We start from the raw sequence: 21,324 nt of genomic DNA, 5'->3' as shown, positions 1-21,324 counted from the left end.
TGTACTTGTATAATGCATTTAACTTAACTATCAAAAACTATGAATTTAACCCCTGTTTACACTCAAGCTTAAAATTGTTAGGGCACATTAGTGAGTGTACATAGAACAGTTAGGTATTTGTCAAGTGCAGCAAAACTGACACTTTTTCTGAAGATGTCACAAAAAGAAGGCTGAGACTTACTTATCTTGTTGATGAGAGAAAAGATTTCTGGGCCTTAGAATTTATAGCAGTCTTAAAGTAGTTACAAAACTCTAAATTAATATTTTCAACCTTTCATAATTACTTAATGTGGAAAGAAAATGCAGCTCCACTGGGCATCCCCACAGTCATCAGCAAAATGATAAAGGTCATATATTATGTTAGAGGTCTGATTTTTAAAACCAAGCCTGTGGTTAGCCTGGCTTGTTTTTCTTTTCAGGAAGAAGAAATATCAATGCTAGGAGAAATAACCCATTTACAAACCATATCAGATGACCTGAAAAGTCTCACCATGGATCCACACAAATTGCCATCCTCAAGTGAACAGGTTAGCTCCTGGAAAACATTTTATTTGTGGGTTGCATGGCTTTTTCTGTTGTGTTGTGAGGAATATTGACTACTAGTGTTTAGTGCTTTAATGTGATGTTTTGTAATAGCTTTTTGGCAGCAAGGCCATTTTTAACATAAGCAATTTTTGAAAAACAACCTGTTTTGTTGTGAAAATTTTTTTTCAGGGGCTGAGTGCCCCTAAAATATTTGGTGAGACCAGAGTGAAGTGGTAGCAGTAACACTTCGAAGTGTATGAAGATGCCCAATTTCTGTGGAGTGTGTTTGAGAAATGAGGATCATCTCCTTTCCCTAGGTTTGAGCTCCCTGTCTTTCTGTAGTCACAAAGTTGTTGCTGGGGTTGTGTAGCTTGATAGAGTCTAACATTTGAGCATTTTTCCATGCTGTCCTTAAAATGCATAGGAAAACATGTGTCATTAAATGAATCCAAATAGGACATTTTTCTGCAACCCTGCTGTGTGAACTTTTGTTTTTTGTCATACTTTATAATCGCCTTATCATTGACCTAGAAGTGTAAAGCTCTGTTGTGGTTGAATACTAAATCTTCAGTTAATTACTTAAAATGTTACAGTACTTCAGCTCAAAGGCTGTATTAATTTTTTAAGTCAAAACAAACAAAACAAAAGAAACAAAAACCAGAAAAGCTTCCTTAATGCAAAAAAACAAATCTCCAATTTACTTTCTAAAAGGTTTTTTTTCCATTTAGATCTGAACTTTCTTTCTATGGTGGCAGCCTTAGTGTTGAAGTATGCTGATATTGGGAAAGCCAAGGATGAAACTGACTCACCTGTGTGATACAGTGTAATTTTGGAAGAGAACTGAGACTGAAGTGGCACTGAAAGTTTGTGGCAGGGATGAATGTTGTATGACAAGCAGATGCTTTCTTTTAATAGGGTGAGATTTTTTTCCACATCCTTGATGCTATTGATTATCTTTCATCAGGTAATTTTAGATTTGAAAGGTTCTGATTACAGCTGGTCTTACCAGACTCCTCCATCCTCTCCCAGTACTACCATGTCCAGAAAATCTAGTGTTTGCAGGTAAGTCAATTGGTAATATTTATTTTTAACCTGTTGGAGGCAAAGGGAGGCAAGTTCAGACTGTGAAATGGATTTGTATACATTCTTAAATCTTAAATAGCAGGTCTTACTGAAACAGCCCCTCATGGTCTTTACTCATTTAAGTGCGTGCTGGGGATATTAAAAAGGGATGGGCGTGACTGAACAACTTTTGAACTCAGTACAACTTGAAGATGCTTTTGATTCAGTTCTCTTGAATCCATTTTGGATCAAAGAGCAGACTGTACTGATATAAACTCTTGAGATTGTCCATTCATAATTTCCTTTTCTGTTTTTCGTGTGATGACTTTTTAGATTATTCTAAGTAGCTGTTACTAATCAGTAAGTTAAACTATTTGAAAAGGGGAAAAACATCCTTGACAATTGCCCTATCAGTCTGGTAGATGGAAATGCTTTTTTGATACAAGTTTTTTTGACTGTTTAATGCTGTCTAATGCTGTCCTGAAATATGTTGAAACACTGGATTCTGTCTATGCTTTCTCTGTAAAAACTGTTTTCTTTCATAAAACAGTTTATTAGCATGTTGCCCCCATATCCTGGTGTCTACATTTACTCTTTCCTTTTACTGAAAAGGAAGATAACCCTGTTGTGTATTCTGCTCAACACTTCTCTAACTGCTCTCAAATGGCTACCTTTCAGTTTGCTTTATGAACTACGTACTACAGGTTCCCTGTGTATGAGCAAAGTTACCTATAGCATGTCAGAGCAAGTGAACACAACTTCTATGTACCTACTTGTCTCTGCATGCAGATATATATAAAAAAAAGTCAGTACTTTTATATATATATATGTGAAAATGTGCATATTTAGAGCAATGAGCACAGGCTTAAAGATGCAATATCCTGAAGCTATAAAAGAAAATGGCAAAAAAAACCCAAAAATTCATAATTTCTTCCTAATCAATTTCATTTTCTTGTACGGTAAAACGGGTATGGCACAGACTGACGTGTGGGTGAAACAAAGCAGAGCTCCCCTTGCTCTGCTCCCTGCTGACTTGCACATCTTGTTGTACGTGGCCTTGGTGCACAGGAGGTGCAGCCTCACCTGTGCATCCTTTAGAGCCATCTTTAGGCCAGGCTCCTGCCAGTGCAGCAGGGAGCTGCCATCAGATTGGTGCATCCTGCTAGTCCTGCTCAGCCACCCCAGCAGGAAATTCCGAAGGCTCCCACATTGTGACTGGCACGTCTGTACTGTCATGCATGGATTCTGAGGATTAAAAATCAGTCTCTTCCTTCGAAAAATCACTTTGGTTTGTTTTAATGGATATTAATTTTGGGGTTTAATTCTCTGGTTGTCCTTGTTACTGACTAAAGCTCCATACCCAGTGGCTTGGTTTCACTCCATGTGCTGTCATGTGTTTTTATCTGGTAGGAAGCCTTCAAGTGAGCAAAATGTGTCCCAGGTACTCTGAAGTGTGGGAGTTTGGTGATGCTTTCAGAAGTCTCACACACTGTCCTGCTGGCTGTCTGCAGCAGCATGCCTAGAGGCAGACTTTTAGATGAACTCCAGTGTCTTTGGTCCCCCTGCTAGAAATCCCATTGACAATCTGGGCCAAGTGTAAGTCAGAAATAGGAGAGAACCATCAGCAGACACTTTCTGAGCAAGTGCTGTGCTCAGGGAGGGCATGTAGCAATTCCTTCATCCCTAACCTGAGTTTAAAGTTTGAATGGTTAAGATTTGATCATTTAACTGACACTCAAGATAAAATGCCATTTTCTCTCTGGTCACCAGGGATACTGCAGCTGCTTATGGTTCTTTACTGATATATATGTGCATATATATATATATATATATATATTTAATTTGTCAACATTTTTTTTCCCTGGTTTATGCTGCCTGTTGCTAGAGACATGTGGAATGTTAATTGTACTGTATATGGGTCTCTCCCCACCCCGCCCTTGTGTCTTTTCCTCTCCCCTTTCCTTTCTCTGTTCCTTTTGTCTCTCACAGCAGTCTGAACAGCGTTAACAGTAGTGATTCCCGGTCCAGTGGCTCGCACTCGCACTCACCTAGTTCACACTATCGCTATCGCAGCTCCAATCTGCCTCAGCAGGCACCCATGAGGCTGTCCAGTGTGTCCTCCCATGATTCTGGATTCATGTCCCAGGATGCTTTCCAGTCCAAATCGCCATCCCCCATGCCACCAGAAGCACCTAACCAGGTACGTGCAAGCATGAGAACAAAAACCTGAGTCTGAGCTGGACTCTCTAACTTGGCTCACCTTTCAGAAAAAGGATCTGGTGTGGTTTTGGGGTACCTGGAGTCAGATTAAACATTGAGGGTAAGGGTTGTCTCAGTGCATTTCATTTATCCAAAAGTTGGGCCTCTAGCTGGAATGATTTATGCTGCTTTGGCATAAAAGGGATGAGTCGCTCCTGGGCTATACATTTTTCCCTCTGGTCATGGAGGGAGCCTAGATGCCTAACTTTGAGATAAATACAGACAACCAAGAGCAAGAAGACCCACCTTATAGAGGGAATAATATTCACTTTACCCACTGAGGTTACCAGTTAATATCCTGCGCAGGTTGCAAGCGGTTAATATCTGGTGGCTCTTTGCTGTTTAATGGGCAAATATTGATGCCAGAACATCCTTTTGACAGCCATAGTACTGATACTGGTGGCTTTGACATTAGAGAGGCTTCTTTAATTCTTCCTCTGCAATGGGTCTGGGATACTCTAAATGCTGCCAGCATTATCATACGGAATTAGTTCTGCCATTTTTTATGACACCCATTTCTGTGGATAGACTTGAATTTTGGACTCTTAGTTGAGGACCTTGCAGAAATAAGGTTTCTGCATGAAAATGGGAGGTATTATTAATTCTTTATGGAGCTCATAAGAAATGAGTTTTTGTGTAGTCATATATAATAACATCCTGAAGCCAGTCAGATGGAGAGGATTTCACCAGAAATATAAGCAAACTTTCCCTGAGCATTTTTGGGTCTGCAGAAGGAAGCTGCTACTCTATTTGTCCATGGCATCCTTCCTCTAAAAATTCACTGGCCATCTGCAGGCAGAGATTTGCAATGCTCTGTGGCCTGTATCTTTCAGTACCTGAATTCTCTTTGCTGGTTTTTTGGTTTTTTTTTTTTTAAGAAGTCACACAGCAACTATAATATTTTTAAACAAGGCTGAATTGCTTTTCTCACATTATAAATCCCATTGAAAATCTTACCTACAAACTGAAAAGGACCTAGTATCCTGTTGTTGAGTATTACTTAAAAACACCCTGAGGTCACTGGAGAAAAACTGTCTTTTACTTCAAAAATGTAGTTGCACTCCTTTTTATATGTTGGGGAGTAGGTAGTTTTTTAGGCATGGTTGGGGAGTGTTAATCCTAATAGTCAGCAAGTGTTAGTGGTTATCAAGTGTCACCTGCCCATGGAAACTACCCTAGACCACCTTTGGTAGCATACAGACCCTTGCCTTTTGCAGAACATTTTGTAAGTAGTAGCCTTAGAGAAATTTTTAAAGTATCATCCAAAACAACACTGGTTCATCTAGGCTTAGAACACGCTCTCAGGGGAAGTTCAATGGTTTTTAAATTTTATTTCCTTCTTTCGTTTTAATAGAAATGCTTTCTTTTCAAATGATACCTCTTCTGTCCCCAGTCTGGACACAGCAGCTTCTTTTTAATAGATGACATCCTGAAGAACTTTGTGCACACTAATAAAATGAATGTTTTGTTTAGATTGGCTATGGCTAACCTAAGTGAAATGCAAAAAAGTAAATGAGCAATAATAAAGTAAACTGGAATAGTAACAAGGTAAGGAAGTTGACTTTTAAGATACATACATCAGTTACACATGCTAGCATCATCTTTGGTTTTCATAGTATTCACTGCACCTGCATAAAAGGGCAGTAATCCACATGATGATGCTGTGTTTGCAGACAAGGATGTAAATTTGCAATTGCTCTTAGCATGAAAAAAACCAACACCTCTCTTTGCAAATTCCCCTGTTAAGCAGAGGAGAGAACTTAGGCTGGTATCAGGTGGCAGAACATCCTGAAAGTCGATGGGAGTCACACTGATTTACACCAGCGAAGTTCATGTGCTTTTACTTCATTTTAGAAACTGTCCATAAGGTTGCAAACTGATCCAAGCATCACTTAAGCTTTTCATGAGCTGTAGAAGGCTGCAGCAGTATGACAAGTGTAGTGTGTTGGTATAACAAATAGGTATGTGCTCTGTATGTCTCTGGTTCTGTTTACCTTTACGCAGAGGAAAAGGTAACAGATCATTGCCTGGCTGCTTCATCTTTGCTTAAGTGTCTTGCTTTGTATGTTCAGCACTACGTAAGTTGTGTGTGTTGTGCTGACAGGTGACTGTGACTGTGAGCTGAGCAGAAGCTGTTCAGTGGGCAGCGTTACCTGTGTTGTGTGTCTCTAACCAACTGGCAGATCTCCCCGTGGGGCTGTGCTTGGAGCATCGGTGCTGGGTGTGAGGAGGCTGCTGCTCTGTCTCAAACACTGATGACATTGTTTCTAGTAGTGACACTGAGAAGGCAGAAAAGCAAGCTCTGGAACCAACAAAGGAGATTAAAAGCTGTATATCTTGTACAGGTGGACACTTTGATGATGTTTGCTAGCTACATGCTGTGGCACATGTTGGATCAACAAAGCCCTTTTTCATTTAATAATGAGTTTTAGAAAAAAAAGTAGGAGGGGGCCATATATAATTCCCATATTATAGGAATGTGAATATATGATTTCTGTGAAGCTATTGTGTATATATGCTCACCTATATTTTAGGCAAGCGTCACTGAAAAGTAAATTGAATTTCCACAAAATCACAGATGGGGGATGGGGAGTTGGTGGGAATCTCAAAGAAAGAGTAACTGGAGATTGAAACAAGATACAGACTATACCAGAGGAGAGATGTCTGACAAAATGAAGATTGCTTTCCAGCCTGTAGTTGTTAGTAAGAGTAGTAAGTAAGTCTTTACCATTATCATGGTTAGCATAGAAGATAGGAAAAAGAGCAATTATAAAAACAGACTGCTCTTTCACTGGTGTGTGAGGATCACCTTTCTGCAATTGTTGGGAGTAAAAGTGTTAGCCTGTAGCACGTGGCTGTACATGTGGGAAGGTCACTGTAAAAGGCTTTAATCACAATTAAAGGGTTACATTTGGGTATAGCTGAACAGCTGGAAAAGCATCACAGGTCTCTTTCTGGAGTGGAACAGTTTCTTTAAATGCCAGGCGTAAGGTCAGGCATGGCCAGCATTGCCCATGACACAGTGACCTCTTACAAAGCCCTTCTGACAGACCTGCTGGAAGCACAGAGTGGCTCTTGGATGGACATTGGATGTGGCTGCTGCTGCTAAAGCCACACCTTGCCCTGTGTGGTAGAAAAACTGAGGCCTGGGAGTATCTGTGATCACATGATGTGATAGTACTATAGTGATGTTTGATTCAGGGCATGATAATAGTAGGATCCACTGGATCTGAAGTGAACATGCTGGGGGAAGCACTTACACAGTTGGACTTTACAGGCTGTTTGTGACTTCTTAGAGATGAAAGCAAAGGGAGAGAAAGAAGCAAATGAAGATAAAAATGTTGATGCACTGTCAGACAGCAGAGAGATAAGTCTTTATTGTTAGAATGATCTGGAAAGCACTTTCCCTAAACAGTCAAATAGAGGGAAACTGAATGTGAAGTTGCTTCTGCATGTTCAGGTTATAAAGCTTCAAAGAGGCTGCTTTTGAGTAGATTCCATTGCTTGAAATAGCTGCAAGTTAGAATAGGGGATATGTATTGTTACAGCTGTTCCGTTTTCCATTTAAATTAATAAATGCTTCCAAATCAGACCTTAAAAGAAGCCCCAAAAAAGGACAAAAAAGCCCCACCAAAAGCAAGCAAACAAAACAAAAACCAAAAATCAAGTTCAGACTGAAACACATTTGTAAATTATACAGATATTTGTTTCTTCTAAAAATCCTTTTCTAGTGTTTCTTCTAAAATTCCTTTTCTTCCTTCTTCGTGATAGTTTGTCCCTGACTAGAAAGAAGGGTCAGTAGAGGCAGATTCCAGGAAATTAGACAAATTGAGGAGGTGACCCTTGAGTCAGCATCCAGAGCTTTTCTAAAAGTAGCTGAGCCCATCTTCCACTGACTCTAGAGGGACATTGGAGCACGCTCATCATTAGGATTTGATCTCCTGGGAAACCCTTGTCCAGGAAGCTCTGTCTCCTATTTGAGAATGGGAGAGGGTTAAGAAAGCAATGCCATGTTTTAGTGGAAAACATAGCAAACAAAGGTTGCAAGTAATCCAAGATAACCATGGTCCTTTTATAGGTTAGTAGGACAGCAGATGGAAAATATAATTGTACAGTTGGATAGCTCAGAAAATCTTTTTTTTTTTTTTATATTCCTGCTGGAACTCATACATACCACACCAAGCAGTGGGACACTATCCATGGCTCATCTGAGAGACCAGAGCCCAAGCTACACTTGTACAAATGTACATTTGGGGCACCGTTTGTCACTGCAGAGAGTAGCTTTAGCTTTATACTGTTAATTTTAAGCTTTTTCTCAGAAGAGATAATTTTAGAAGAGAGCAGAACTGCCATTATTGCAGCTGTGGGAAAAAAATAGCTAAAATGGAAGAACTGATTTTAAAAATTATTCAAACAAAACAGTCATTTAAAAAAAGGAATCTACTAGAACAAGGTGAAAAAATCTGATCGTCAAACTTCTCACACCATGGGCTGGGGAGGAGAAATTGGTCTGCCCAGTGTGTGTGCTCCCTGGAGAGGGTGTGCCAAGGCTTGTGCATCTAGAGCAAGCACTGCAAAGTCTGGAGACTCTTTGCCCAAGCAGTAGTTGTGCAGTTTCTGTTTTCAGTCCCTCGTGTACCCTATGGTAAGAAGGGAAGTCTGTGCTTCCCACACCTGGGTGCAGCCATTCAGGACTGGCTCTCCAGTCAGATCCAAACATCCTTTGTCCTGCTGCCGGTTATGTTTTCCTTATGCTTTTCCTTCAGGAGTTCAGTATTCTTCTGCCTCCCTCTCCATTGTTGGAATACTTTTTAGCAAGACCAGAGATTCCCTTTCTCTGTGCCTTGCAAGTTTCTGAAGATGAGGTGACCCTGTTTCTGTACCACCACCTCTTGCATTTCCATCGGCTTCCAGGATGTTTTCCCCATGGCATCTTGGTTCAGCCTCTGTCTAGCTTTTCTTGCTGAAAACTCACACATTGAATTAGTGGGAGAGTCCTTTTTGTCATCTTTTTTTCACTTTGGAGAAGTGATTTTATTGCAAAAATAAGTTCACCAAATCCAGTCTTTTTTTTTTCTGCCCATACTTTGCATGTTCAGAATCTGCATTTTTGACCTTTTTAATGTGTCTTTGTTGGTAATAAACCTCATCTGTGAGCTCTCTCTACCATTACTTGACAAAACGTTGTGAAATTTCTGTCTTGTAGACACAAATAGTGTATTAAATGTAAACTCCAAGTTCTTACTTGTCACCCCTGGGGCATCTGTAGAAAACAAGATAGCATGGGAGATGCCATGCTTGGCACTAGGACCCTTCACTGTCTCTCCTGCCATGTGCAGAGCATGCAGACCCTGGAGGGTCATTCAGGCCGTAAGTAGGAGGTTTCAGAAAGTATTTTCTGTAGTTGCATTTTTCTGTCTTGTTTTTTTTTTCCTGGCTAAACCATAACAGTAGTGTGAGTATTCTCACAAGGCTGCTTTTGCTGAGGTACCTGGAATGTCAGGCAGAACTCTGGAGTTTACTGTAAAAGCTAGTTTTCTGTAATGTATTTTTCTCAAGGGATAGAGGCAATAGTCTCATCTCCATTTAGTGCACCATGGCTATGACTGATGGCAGAATCAACTGCAGCTCATCTTTGTTAGTATTTTTATTTTAGAGGTTTTTCTCCAGTAAAAGGAGTTGCATTAAATCAAGAATGTGACAAGTTCCACTAAATATCATGCCACTGCATCATCAGGTATGCCACTTTCACTGCTGTCCTTAACACCTATGTGTCATTTGTTGCTGTTCCCTCTGATTGTACCTTCACCTCAGCTCTTACTGCACTTTGAATACAAGCCTTGTTAGCTGACCGTACTTGTACCCTAAGCACATTTGACAGGGCACCTTCAGATCATCTCATGTCAGCATAGAGTGGCATGAGTGTTATTTCTATAAAATACTCCATTGACTCTACATGCTTTTTAAAATTTTAGCAGCCTTTCCAAAATTTCACTTAAATCACAGTTTACCAGTAAGCCGAAGATGCTGATACTGTGTTGACTTCTCAGCTGCCCCAGCAGTCTTCACCAAAATCCTTATGGTGACAGTGTTCCGTCCTGGGAGACCTACATTTCCTTCTACCCAGGCAGCTGGCTGTACATTACCCAACTGTAGCTCCTGGTGAGCAGTGAGACAGCTTGTGGGTTTTAGGAGTAATTGCTCCCCTACTCTGCCATACCCAGCCGTCCTTCTATTGCAAACTCATCCCAGATCTTACCTAAGGTTAACTGGGGAATTTTACTTCAGGTGAGATTTCCCTTCCTCTTCAACATGTCATTCCTTGAAATTGCTGTCTTTGCTACAAAAACTGGATACAACAGCACATTCTCTCTGCTGTCATAAACACCTTATGTAGACTTGTTTCACAGGTTCTTGGCTACTAAAAGGTGAATTGGTCCTGCTAGTGTTGAATTTCTGAAACCCTGAATAGAGCTCAGTAATGCCCTGACATCTCTGCCAGTGTTCATGACCATGTCTAAGCTCTCAGTTGGACCTGGACACACATCCCTACAGAGCAGGATGCCACTTCCAAGGGGAAGATGTGGAAGAGCATTGTAGTTGGTAAAATGGTTCATGTGGTTATTTCCCTTGGCCTTTGTGTAATTGAATTAGATGTGTTGTAGAGGTCTGACAGCAGCAAAGGTACATAAAGGTGTGCACCAAAAATTGGAGAAGTCCCTAGGTAGGAGCAAAATGTTAGATGTGTTCAGTGGACATTTTGTGTCCTTCATTTTCTTCTACTCTCCATCCAAGTCTGGTATTTTCTGCCTCTGCTGTTAGGAGAAGGCAGGTGGCAAGCAGATGCCACCACTTCTGCATTCAGCGGAGGGCATGTACCTTCCTGCTGGCTGCTGGACAGGAGGGTTTGAGTCAGAGTGCTTTTGGTGTATGCATCCTTCCTGCAGAGGCGCATGCATACAGGTCATGCACTTTGGAAGCCTCCAGTTTTGGTAAGTATCACTTCTTTCTCTTTTCCATAATACTTGAACTCAGATGAGTTTTTCACAAGCGCTTTTGCAGATCAGAATGTATGAGAACTTGTGTATGTAAGTGATGTTTGCTACTCCATGTTTTAAATCTAAATTTTGTGTCTTTGAAGTACCGATGATCTGCTTTTCTGTATAAATCAGTTGTCTCAGTATATTGCATGTTTGGACCACAGGTGCCCTCAGGTCCCTCAGCTTCTTGCTCTGAGACAGCAGCAGAATTGAGACGCTGAAATTGCAATGAGGAGTTGAGATTGCCGCCTCAATTCCCTCATTCCTAAGCAGTGTGGCAAGTTCTTGCATTAAGCAAGTGGCTTTTTTTTTCATAGATTTCATGAACATTAGCAATAGTTTTGAGCAGTTTCTAATTGATCTTTAAAATCCTAACCCTTTGCTTCTCTCATCCTTCCCTCTCCTGTGTGTCTCTGTGTATGTGCTTTTTGTCTTTTTGTTTGTGATTTTTTTTCTTTTCTGGTGGCTTGTGTATCCTTTCCCTGCATTGCGGTGCTGTTTTATGCTGCAGAATTCGTCCAGCTCTGCCTCTTCAGAAGCCTCTGAAACCTGCCAGTCAGTGAGCGAGTGCAGTTCCCCCACCTCAGTCAGCTCAGGCTCCACCATGGGGGCTTGGGCCTCCACAGATAAGGTGAAAAACTTCATCTCCAAGATGTACAAGCCTACTAGCTCATTATCCAAACCCTGCAACATTTGGACAAAACCTCCATGCATGGGATGCAGCCAGGATTCCTCTTTGTGAGGATGAGACTAGGAACTGCTGCATGCTCCCTTAGAAGTCAATATGTTTGAATAAAAACCACAATTGCTTTCAAACTAGCTACTAGGAGAAGCTACAAATTGGGCATTTTACAGAGGTAATTTTCTAAGAAAAGGTCATTTTCCAGCTTTTCTACTCAAAGAGATTGTGGAATGCTGCCCAAAGCCAGCTGATTGCCTGACAAAAAGCACCTTGCCCAGATTGTGCTCTTTGTGGCTTCTCCCATCTCTCCCATTAGGAAGCATACATTACACTGAGTAATGGGGGTTGTTTTTTGACCAAAAAGGAAAGCAAAATACACATGGTTGGAATAAATTACATGGGATACACTCTAAATTGGGGGAGGAAGTGATAGCAGTCTCCTTTCTCATCTGGTAAATCCTTGCTGTTGGTTTTTGTTGTTTTGTTCTTCCATATCATCACACAGCCAGAACATGTCATGTTTGAAGGCTTTATGCTTTTCCTCTCTGTCCAGCTACACAGACTAAATGCCACCAATGCAAATGCCTTCAGGGTTGGAAAAGTTCTGTTTCTATGTCCAGAGTCTGCAGGGTACCTAAATTGCAAAGGCTTTTTCACAGTGTGCTGCTTTCATGGACAGAAGGAAAAGCTGCTCAGCCTGGAGACAATGACTGCTAGATTGATGCCTGAAATTTGTTATAGATAACAATTTTCAGGCTCTCTCACTTATGAACCAAGCATCGTATCAATTTTCTGTTTTTTATTTGCAGCAAATTGAAGAATTTCCTTTCTTTTGTTTTAAGATACAGAGTTTTTCTCCCTAGAACATCAGTCACAGTGTATTTTCGTATTCATTCTGCTTATATTAATTTCTCTGTTTTTGTTTTTTTATTTGTTTCATTTCCAGTTGTCTAATGGGTTTTATCACTGTAGTTTATCAAGTGACCCATCCGTAGCTTCAGTTGGTGCAGGTCCTTTCCCTCATTTCCCGCCTGTCTCCCGCACGTGGACTCGGGCTCCCTCAGCCCTCCTTCCAGACTACGTTCATTATTACACCATTGGGCCAGGCATGTTACCATCATCTAAGATCCCTAGCTGGAAGGTTTGTGTTCCTTTTGTTGTGGCAGTCCTCACCTCCTCATACCAACAGCATGCCCACGGCAGTTGTTGCTCTCTTTCGGTCCATGTAATTCCTGGTTGATTTGCTCTGTTTGGTATCACTCTGAATGGCCATTGCATGGTGAAAATCAGACCTAAAATCTGGTTGTGGGTATTTCTGAATGACCTTGTGCATTCTGGTACCAACTGAAACATACCAAAGCTGACAAAATCTAGGTAGGAAGGAATAAGTCAGCTCTGAAACATTGGTGAAAACACTCTGGGCTCTATGCAGGGGGAAAAGAGATTATTTAGCACTGTCAAAGTGCTCACCTGGGCAGGGAAGGGCATCCAGTTGTTTCAGTGGGACCATACACTGGACAGCCTGATGTTCTCCCTGTGGCTGGGCCCGTGGCTGTAGGCAGGCACACTCTCCTAGATCCAGCTGGAGTGGTTTAAGAAGGTGCTCAGCACCAGGTAAATCCAAGTGGTGACTGAAGCTTTACTGCCACAGAAAGGACGTGCTCACCCAGCTCATTTTGCTCTCTTGGGTAGACCACCAAGAGTGCAGTAACTTCTCTTAGTTGTTCCAGCTGGATCTGCAGGGATCTTGGCATCAAAACATGTCTGCTCTCCTAGAGCCTTAAAGTTCATCCCTGCCAGGTGGTTCCCGTGGGAGACTGCCCTAGAGCAAAGGGAAAAGGTCTCTTGTCTGTTGCTCTGGATCCTCAGCAAGGCTGATGTGCAGTCAACAGTAGCTGTGCAGATTTTAAGTGCCTGTGGATGGTTATATAATACTGCATATGTACCACAGGACCCTTGTATATACATCTAAATTGAGATAACTTATTACAGATGCCCCTACACTCTCTCCAGCAGCTGGAGACTGTTGGGATACATACAGGGTGGCCACAGTGGTCCTGGGGTTTCAGGGTCATTTGTTGTGTCTCTGCTAGAAGCACTTTGCCAATATATTTCACAACAAAACACTTAGAGCAGAGACACAGCTGTCAAGGCAGAGCAGTTTCACATGAGGTTAACAAAACCAATACCTGTCTGTCCAAGGGGGTCTATCAGTTCAGCGGCCTTGCACTTCTCATTTCTTGGACTGAGACACCTCAAGAAACCCACAGTGTGGTCTTGGTCCATCATTAGATGTCCATCAGAAGGCTGTGGGAGGCTGCCCAGCAGGCAGCTGGGAGGATGTGGGGCCCATTCTCATGCACTAGTTGTTCTTCGATTTTTAAAGCAGCCTTTGTCTCAATGAAGGAAAACTTTCAGGATTGGGATTGCCCCTGCAGCAGCTGGTGTTGGGGGAGCTGCTGCTGGTTCTGCATCCCAGCACAGAGCCTGGATCAGTCAAGCTCTTTGTGTGCAGCGTGTGGGTTCTGGACACCTTCAGGACTTTGCTTAATAGAGCCCTGAGTGAATACAGCCCTCACGGCCTAAGGAATTTCTGATTCAAATTTAGCACCAGTAATTCAGAGTGATGTTAGTCTTTCTTCAGTATGGACTATCATTGTAAACTAGATTTCAGTTAGTAAGTAAACCGAGAGTAACACACAGTAACTTGCTCCACTAATGTGTATGAAAAATCTGTTCAAGCCTAATTTTTCAGAACTGAAGACATCTGTAACAGCATGTAATACTAGAACATGTGTACATCTGGAACAGTTACATCACTGATTGGATATTTATCTGTATCTTCTGTGTGACAGTGATTTTTGAGCTCTAAATTCTGAAAATGTAGGCTTTGACACCATGGAATTTCATTTAGATAAAACTATAGTATCAAAATGTTAAATACCTTCATAGAAGAACATTTAGGTAGAATGGGAAATTTACATTCCTTTTAATAAAGGAAACAGGTTTAATAAATGAAGATTTTTAATATCTTCAAAATTTATTTCTCACCTTATTCAGAAAGGCATATCCAATTTAATACACAATCTGTTGCATTAAAATTGCCCTTTTGCATAGTCTTGCCTGTAATTAAAGCACAGTTCCTGATGAAGGCTGTCCCTAACGAGCTCGTTTCCTTAGGACTGGGCCAAGCCGGGCCCGTACGATCAGCCCATGGTGAACACGTTGCAGCGTCGCAAAGAAAAGCGTGAGCCAGATGTCAATGGAGCAGCTCAGAGCGGAGCCCCTGCGCCCCCCGAGGAGGCCCAGAGACCTCGGAGCATGACGGTGTCAGCTGCCACAAGGGTGAAGCTCTCATTTCAGATACCCTGTTTGGTGCAAAGGAAATGGCCGTGCTGGCTCCTGCCAGTACTTGGGATGCACTTCATGTTGTGTTTATCTGGGAAGTGGTGCTGGTGTGGTCAGTGGGAATCATGCAGGCTGGAGGGAATGCACCGGTGGGTACTGATTTTCATAGAGCAGTGTACTCCAAAGAAGCATCTGTTTTATGCCCAAGCAAATGACTGGGCTCAGTCCTGTTGGATTATAATGGTGACAAGCTCTGATGGGGAGGAGAGATAGCTAAAAGCGGGTGAAGGTGACTGACCCTTCCAGGTGTAACGAGTCTCTCTCCTGTGTGTAAGCAGCAGGGTGAGGAGATGGAGGCCTGTGAGGAGCTGGCACTCGCTCTGTCCAGAGGGCTGCAGTTGGACACCCAGAGGAGCAGTCGGGATTCCTTGCAGTGCTCCAGTGGCTACAGCACCCAGACAACAACTCCATGCTGTTCAGAGGACACGATCCCATCTCAAGGTACCCATTCAGGAGATGTTCCTTTTTAGAGCATTCCCACCCTGGCCATCCCACACTCACCCCATGGTGCCAAGGAGCAGCTATTGCTTCCTGGCTTTGTAGTCAGCTAGGGAGGAAGGCTGGCATTGCTATTAGGAGGATTTTTCCAGCTTGGAATGCAGTCTGGATTTATTAACTACATAGAAACCCACACTGCTGCATAGTGTACTGAACAATTGTATTTGTGCACTACTTCAGTGAGTTTCAGCCTAAGGATGCTGCCATTTTAAAGAGGATCCTGGAATTATAAATGGCACTGGTATTGCATCCAATACTTCTTGTGCCCTTTCTGAGCTATTGTCTCAGCAAATACACACCTCATGAACTTTGTTGTCTTCCATCAGCACTGTCAATCCGCTCTTGGTTTCCCTTGGTGACCTTTTATTTTCCTGTGTAAGTAGAAATGTGGTAATTGGAAAAAGAATCCTTTGGAGACCTTAACTTAGGCATAGCTAGGAAGCTGCAGTAAGGTGTTGGGTTTTGTACCCTGTTTCAGAACCAACAGCAAGAGAGAGACCAAGCTTGGTGCTTGCAGTTCAAGCCTTGTTTCCTCAGATGGGGCGATTGTGCTGTGCAGTTAGAGGAGGCAGCAGGGCTTGTGGAGGGCCAAACTTGGCTCAGCACTTACGTGGAGAGGAAAGAACCCAGCGCAATTATTAAAGCTGAGGCTGAGTTTTCAGAGTTGACAGCTGGGATTTACTTTGTTTGCAAAATAAACAAATTTGCTGCTGAAATCACTGGTACACGGTCCCCTGAACCCACTTGCCTAATCTGAAGTACATTTTTCAAGTATTTCTATCTACAAGTGGTGGCACGTGGCTTGGAGGTTTTGGTATCTTCATGTTGGTGACAAATATGGAGCTCGTTCTCTTTCACAAGGGGCCCCTGCAGCTGTAAAATTGGTCTGCTGTGATGCCTTCAGGCATCAAATCTTGGTCACAAAACCTTGGACTTTCTTCCTTCTGAAGGTGGAAACTCCCTTCATTCTTACTGACTCCACGCTTTTTTGGTTATCTATCTGTACTTCAGACTTGCTGACGTGAGCCAGCTGTCTGCTCCAGCTTGATCCTAACTCTGTCTTTTGGCATCAGTTTCAGATTATGATTATTTCTCTGTGAGTGGTGACCAGGAGGCAGAACAACAGGAGTTTGACAAATCTTCCACCATCCCACGAAACAGTGACATTAGCCAGTCCTATCGCAGAATGTTTCAAACCAAGCGTCCTGCTTCCACCGCAGGTCTGCCAACCACGCTGGGACCGGTCATCGTCACCCCCGGTGTCGCCACCATCCGCCGGACCCCTTCCACCAAGCCTTCGGTCAGGCGCGGGACCATCGGCGGAGGCCCGATTCCCATCAAGACGCCGGTGATTCCCGTCAAAACACCAACTGTCCCCGATATCCCGGGGGGGCTGCCTGGGGCCCTCGCTGGGACAGAAGAGAGCCCCGAGCAAAGTCCGGAGTCTCCAGCAGCGGGAGATGGTGGGCAAGCTGTCACCAGCATGCCCTCGTGGAGCGGGCAAGCAGCTGTCAACCCTCCGGCGTCAGGCCAGAAACTGGGCACTGCCGAGGAGCAGAGGCAGGCGGTCCCCGAGAGCGAGGGCGAGGAGAGCGAGCGGGATGGGGTCGGCAGCCTGGCGCCCGCGGGGCAGGCGGAGCCGGAGCCCGGCGAGCTGAGCCCCGGCGATGTCCCGCAGGGGGAGGATATGCTCAACGCCATTCGGCGCGGGGTCAAGCTGAAGAAGACGACCACGAATGATCGCTCAGCACCTCGTATTTCCTAGGAGTGGAGAAGCTGCCAGACTACTGAACGCCGAGAAGGAACTGTGAGAAAACTAATTTGTCTCTATCCATTCCGATCTGTAATCAATGATTTTTTTAAGATACTCGGTAACAGACAGTCTGAAAGTACTCTAAAAGAGAAAACAAACGAAAGAGCATAGTAAGACATAATCTTCTGTGGTGTTTTAATTTGTAAATATCAGTGATTTTGTTTCTGCATTTTTTTGATCTAAGTTACACTTTTAATTTTTTCTGAAGGTGCCAAATCCCATTTACCTTTTTTATAACTCTCTTTGTAAAGTTTTAAATCATAGAAGAAAAAAAAAATTGTCGAGTAGTTAACTTCAGCAAAGGGATTTAATGAAAATCTGGCTTTTTTGCAAGCTTTTGTAGAGCGCCTTGTAATAGTGAGGTTAAAAAATAGAACAATGGGACTTACTACAGTTTAAGTCAAGCTATATGGAACGGATCCTCATTTAAGTATTTAAAAAAGTTTGAAAAGCAGGAATAAAAATTGACAATAAAGCAATATATAATGCAAGGAAGAAACCTGCAGTTGGTAGAGTTATTGGGGGGTAGTGGGGGAGGGAGATGCCATCAAAATAGCAGATGCTGTTGCACAAAAGTAGCCTAGTAGGATGAATTACTAGTAGCTTCATGGTAAATGCATCAGAATAAGCCATATTGGATTGCAGTGTTTTGTTTCTGTAGGGTGTTTTAAAAACTGGGTTTTTCCACATTTCTTTTTTGACTGCACAGCAGCAACTCTCAGTCACATGCATGCAGCCTTAACTGTGTAGACTTGGTTCTTCCACCTTCACGTTTTGTTCCACTCATCCTTCCGCTGAATACTAACAAGGACAACAGGCTTAAGGCAGTTATAAATGTGAAAACATTTTTAAAATGCAAGCAGGGAGTTCTTAGATGTTATCAAAATGCCTTTTTCTGACTGTGCCCAGCAGGCTGGGCACCTTAGAAAGCCCAACTATTTTGAGAAAACACTTAAAAATTTGACAGGTGAAACCAGCTTGTGATCTAATAAACTGCGAATGTTTCTTTCCAATACAGGGGCTTGTTTTTCTTAACTTCTTTTAAATGGCAGTTGATTGGCTTTTCTTAAATACCGAAAATAAAGGGTTGAGGGGTGGGGGGTGGGGGGTGATACTGGTTTTTTGATAATACCGGGAGTCTGACCACTATAATCTCTTTTTTTGTACTTTTAAGTAATGTTTTTTGGAACGCTGTTGATAGAATCATTAAGAGTTGGATTTTTTCCTTAAAATAAAGTAAGTTATTGCTGCAATACCCGTCTCCTAAAGCTGACAGAAATGTGCAGACCCCTAGGCATGACACGTGTTCCAGTGAAGACAGTCCAGAAGGATGCTGTCTGCCCACCACAGGAGACCCACGTGTGGAGGGACACCAGACTTGCGGATCCAGGATTGTTTAAAAATACACCAAATAACACACGTAAGGGGCTGGTTTCCACCACACACTGCAGATTTCTGTTTGCTCTAGACTTGCCTACATGACCTCTTATGCTTTAATACATAACTGCATTGGATGTGAAACTTCTAGTAACTGTGTAGTCACTGTGTTCTATATGACATTTTACACTGCTGTGCTTGCTAAACTTTTTTTTTTTTGTTATGGCTTAAAAGCAAAAAGAAAAAAAAAGCATGATTCTTAGAAAATATTAAACCTTCCTTTCTTTGAAAAACAAGCTCCTTATTACAGAATATAATAAACAGTAGTGCCTGTGGTGTAGCCCACCAATCTTGATACAGTAGCTGATGCATTGTGCAAATGAGGCTTTCAGATGGTTTTTGCATAAACAAAAACTGTTAGGAGATAATCTCAATAGTTAAAAGTGTTATTTAAACCTTTGAAATAAATGGATGTAACTGTACCCAAGTACAGCTTTTCACTTGTTTAGTTCTTAAACGTTAGTATAATCAGTAAAATTTAATATAAAATGTTGCCAAATTCAATGTAGAAAGAATGTGACAAAACACTTTGGATAGTTCTATTGTTTGTGTTTTTGCATATTGTAAAAGCAGTGTCACAGCTGAAAAATAAATTGTTTCTAATGGTAAATTATTGTGGTTTAGTTGCTAGTTTGTACTGAGAGTTGACCTCTCCCTGTGCAGTTTTTTGTTCTAAACTGGTATAAATAATTGCTGTAAGTGTGTCTCCCTTCTACATTGTAATGATTGCTTAAGCCTACATTATAAATAAAGAACTCTAAAAAACTCCCGTATTTTGCTTCTTAAAGACTTTTTGCTTCCAGAGCACTGGATATCAGTGGTGGCCTTCAAGATCATGCAGGTTCCATCTGCGTGTAATACAAGCAAGAGAGAATTAAAACCAAGTAAATAACATTGCATATAGCTGTTTTACTGATGGGCACCAGCAGGGTAGCAGTGGAGCAAAAGTGCAGTGCTAAATGGAAATTCCCATTAAACCATAACAGATGACATTTCCGTGCACCTCACTGTTTTTACCTGGCAAGGAAGCACAGATGACTTTGCATTTTTGTGCGTCCATCTCAGTGCTGGACAGCAGTTCTTAGGCCAGAGGAGGAAAATTGCTGCTGTCAACACTGCCCGTGCTACAGCCAGAATTTATCAAGCACAACACTAGCACCATTTCCCACAGCTCCCCAAAGGACTGAAGACTTTCTTTTGTACAGCTTTCTCAGCATTGAGGGCATAAGGGGGAGGATGTTGCTCCCTCTTGGAGCTGTCACACAATAGCCTGGTTTCTTTGCCACTGCAATGATGTCGTTTTTATCAAAAGGTATCCATTTGTTACTGCACTGGGCTTATGAGGCCAGGTTTAGGTAGCAGGGGGCTACAGGAGTGGCTTCTGTGAGAAGCTGCTAGAAGCTTCCCCCATGTCTGAAAGAGCCAATGCCAGCCAGCTCCAGGATGGACCCACCATTGGCCATGGCTGAGCCCAACAGTGACAGTGGTAGTGACAGCCTCTTGGATAAAAGATTTAAGGACAAAAAAGTTGCTGTGGCACAGCAATAGCAGGTGGGGAGAAGAGCAAGAGTATGTGAGGGAAACAGCCCTACATACACCCAGGTCTGTGAGGAAGGAGGGGCAGGAGGTGTTCCAGGTGCTAGAGCAGAGATTCCCCTGCAGGTGATGCAGCAGTGCCCCTGCAGCCACGGAGGTTCAAGGGGGAGCAGAGATCCACCTGCAGCCCATGCTGGAACAGGTGGATGCTCAAAGGAGGCTGGGAGCCCAGGGAAGCCTGTGCTGGAGTAGGCTCCTGGCAGAGCCTCTGGAGCTCTGCAGAGGAGCCCATGTCCTTAAGTCAGTTTGAGTCACCTATCCTGAGTTCTGACTGTCCCCTCCCCAGATCTTTCCCACACCCAGTCCACTGGTGAGGGGGATGCTAAGTGGACACCCTGGATGCTGTGGAGCACTGCTTAGCAGTAGCCAGAACACTGGTGTGCTCTTAACACCTTCCCAGGACTATGAGGGCTGCTCTGTATAAAGTTAACCCGGCCCATCCCAAAACAGCCAGGAAGATGTCAAAAGAAAAACCAATGTGCTTTGGCTGAACATGTCTTGTCTCCAAAAGGATCATGGTTTCATTCCTCCTTCTCTCTATGGCTGTATTTGAAGTACTGCTGAGCATCTTGTCTCACTCGGGTGTCAGTGCTTTGCTCGGCTGCTTCAATACTGAAGGCACTTGTTCCAAGTGACAGCTCCAGCCTGATGTATGGCATGTGCTGGAAGAGTGCACACCTCAATTCCATCACTACTTTTGGACTAACTGAGCACAGAGAATAGATCCTGCTTCCTGGCAGGAATGAAAATTTCAGCTGTGGAATATGTAAAGCTGTTTTTCTGGAGTTTTTTCAAAATCCACACTTATTTTAGCATGCAGACTTACTGTAAAGGAGCAGATTTGAAGTTTCTAAAAACCAACCAGATTAAAGCCTTATTCCTGAGCTACATATGTTTAGTTCTTAGAAGAGCTGAAGTTCATGCTTTGCCATCTTCTGTTCAGTTGGGGTTCACAAAAATATTTAACCTTAGGCTTAAACATGGGCACAGTCAAGTAACTTCTT

General features: G+C 42.7%; 1 protein-coding gene across 13 annotated transcripts in view; it reads left to right on the top strand.

The window, feature by feature from the left end:
- MTSS1 (MTSS I-BAR domain containing 1) overlaps positions 1–19,497 on the top strand; it is a 127,952-nt gene extending 108,455 nt beyond the window's left edge. For 4 of the 13 annotated variants that reach the window (XM_053976993.1, XM_053976984.1, XM_053976978.1 and 1 more), the window contains 8 exons: positions 420–527; positions 1,490–1,587; positions 3,577–3,787; positions 11,398–11,517; positions 12,515–12,709; positions 14,749–14,913; positions 15,255–15,417; positions 16,548–19,497. In XM_053976993.1, the coding sequence (XP_053832968.1) occupies positions 420–527; positions 1,490–1,587; positions 3,577–3,787; positions 11,398–11,517; positions 12,515–12,709; positions 14,749–14,913; positions 15,255–15,417; positions 16,548–17,239 (1,752 nt within the window). In that variant the 3' untranslated portion in view covers positions 17,240–19,497. The remainder of the gene's footprint in view (positions 1–419; positions 528–1,489; positions 1,588–3,576; positions 3,788–11,397; positions 11,518–12,514; positions 12,710–14,748; positions 14,914–15,254; positions 15,418–16,547) is intronic. The other 9 variants (XM_053977003.1, XM_053977032.1, XM_053977021.1 and 6 more) reach the window with 9 other exon arrangements.
- The last annotated feature ends 1,827 nt before the right edge of the window (positions 19,498–21,324 follow it).

The sequence above is a fragment of the Vidua macroura genome, chromosome 1 (genome assembly GCF_024509145.1).
Source record: "Vidua macroura isolate BioBank_ID:100142 chromosome 1, ASM2450914v1, whole genome shotgun sequence".
Taxonomy (NCBI): domain Eukaryota; kingdom Metazoa; phylum Chordata; class Aves; order Passeriformes; family Viduidae; genus Vidua; species Vidua macroura.
The sequence above is the reverse complement of the archived record's forward strand: the minus strand, read 5'-3'. Positions and strand labels throughout refer to the sequence as shown.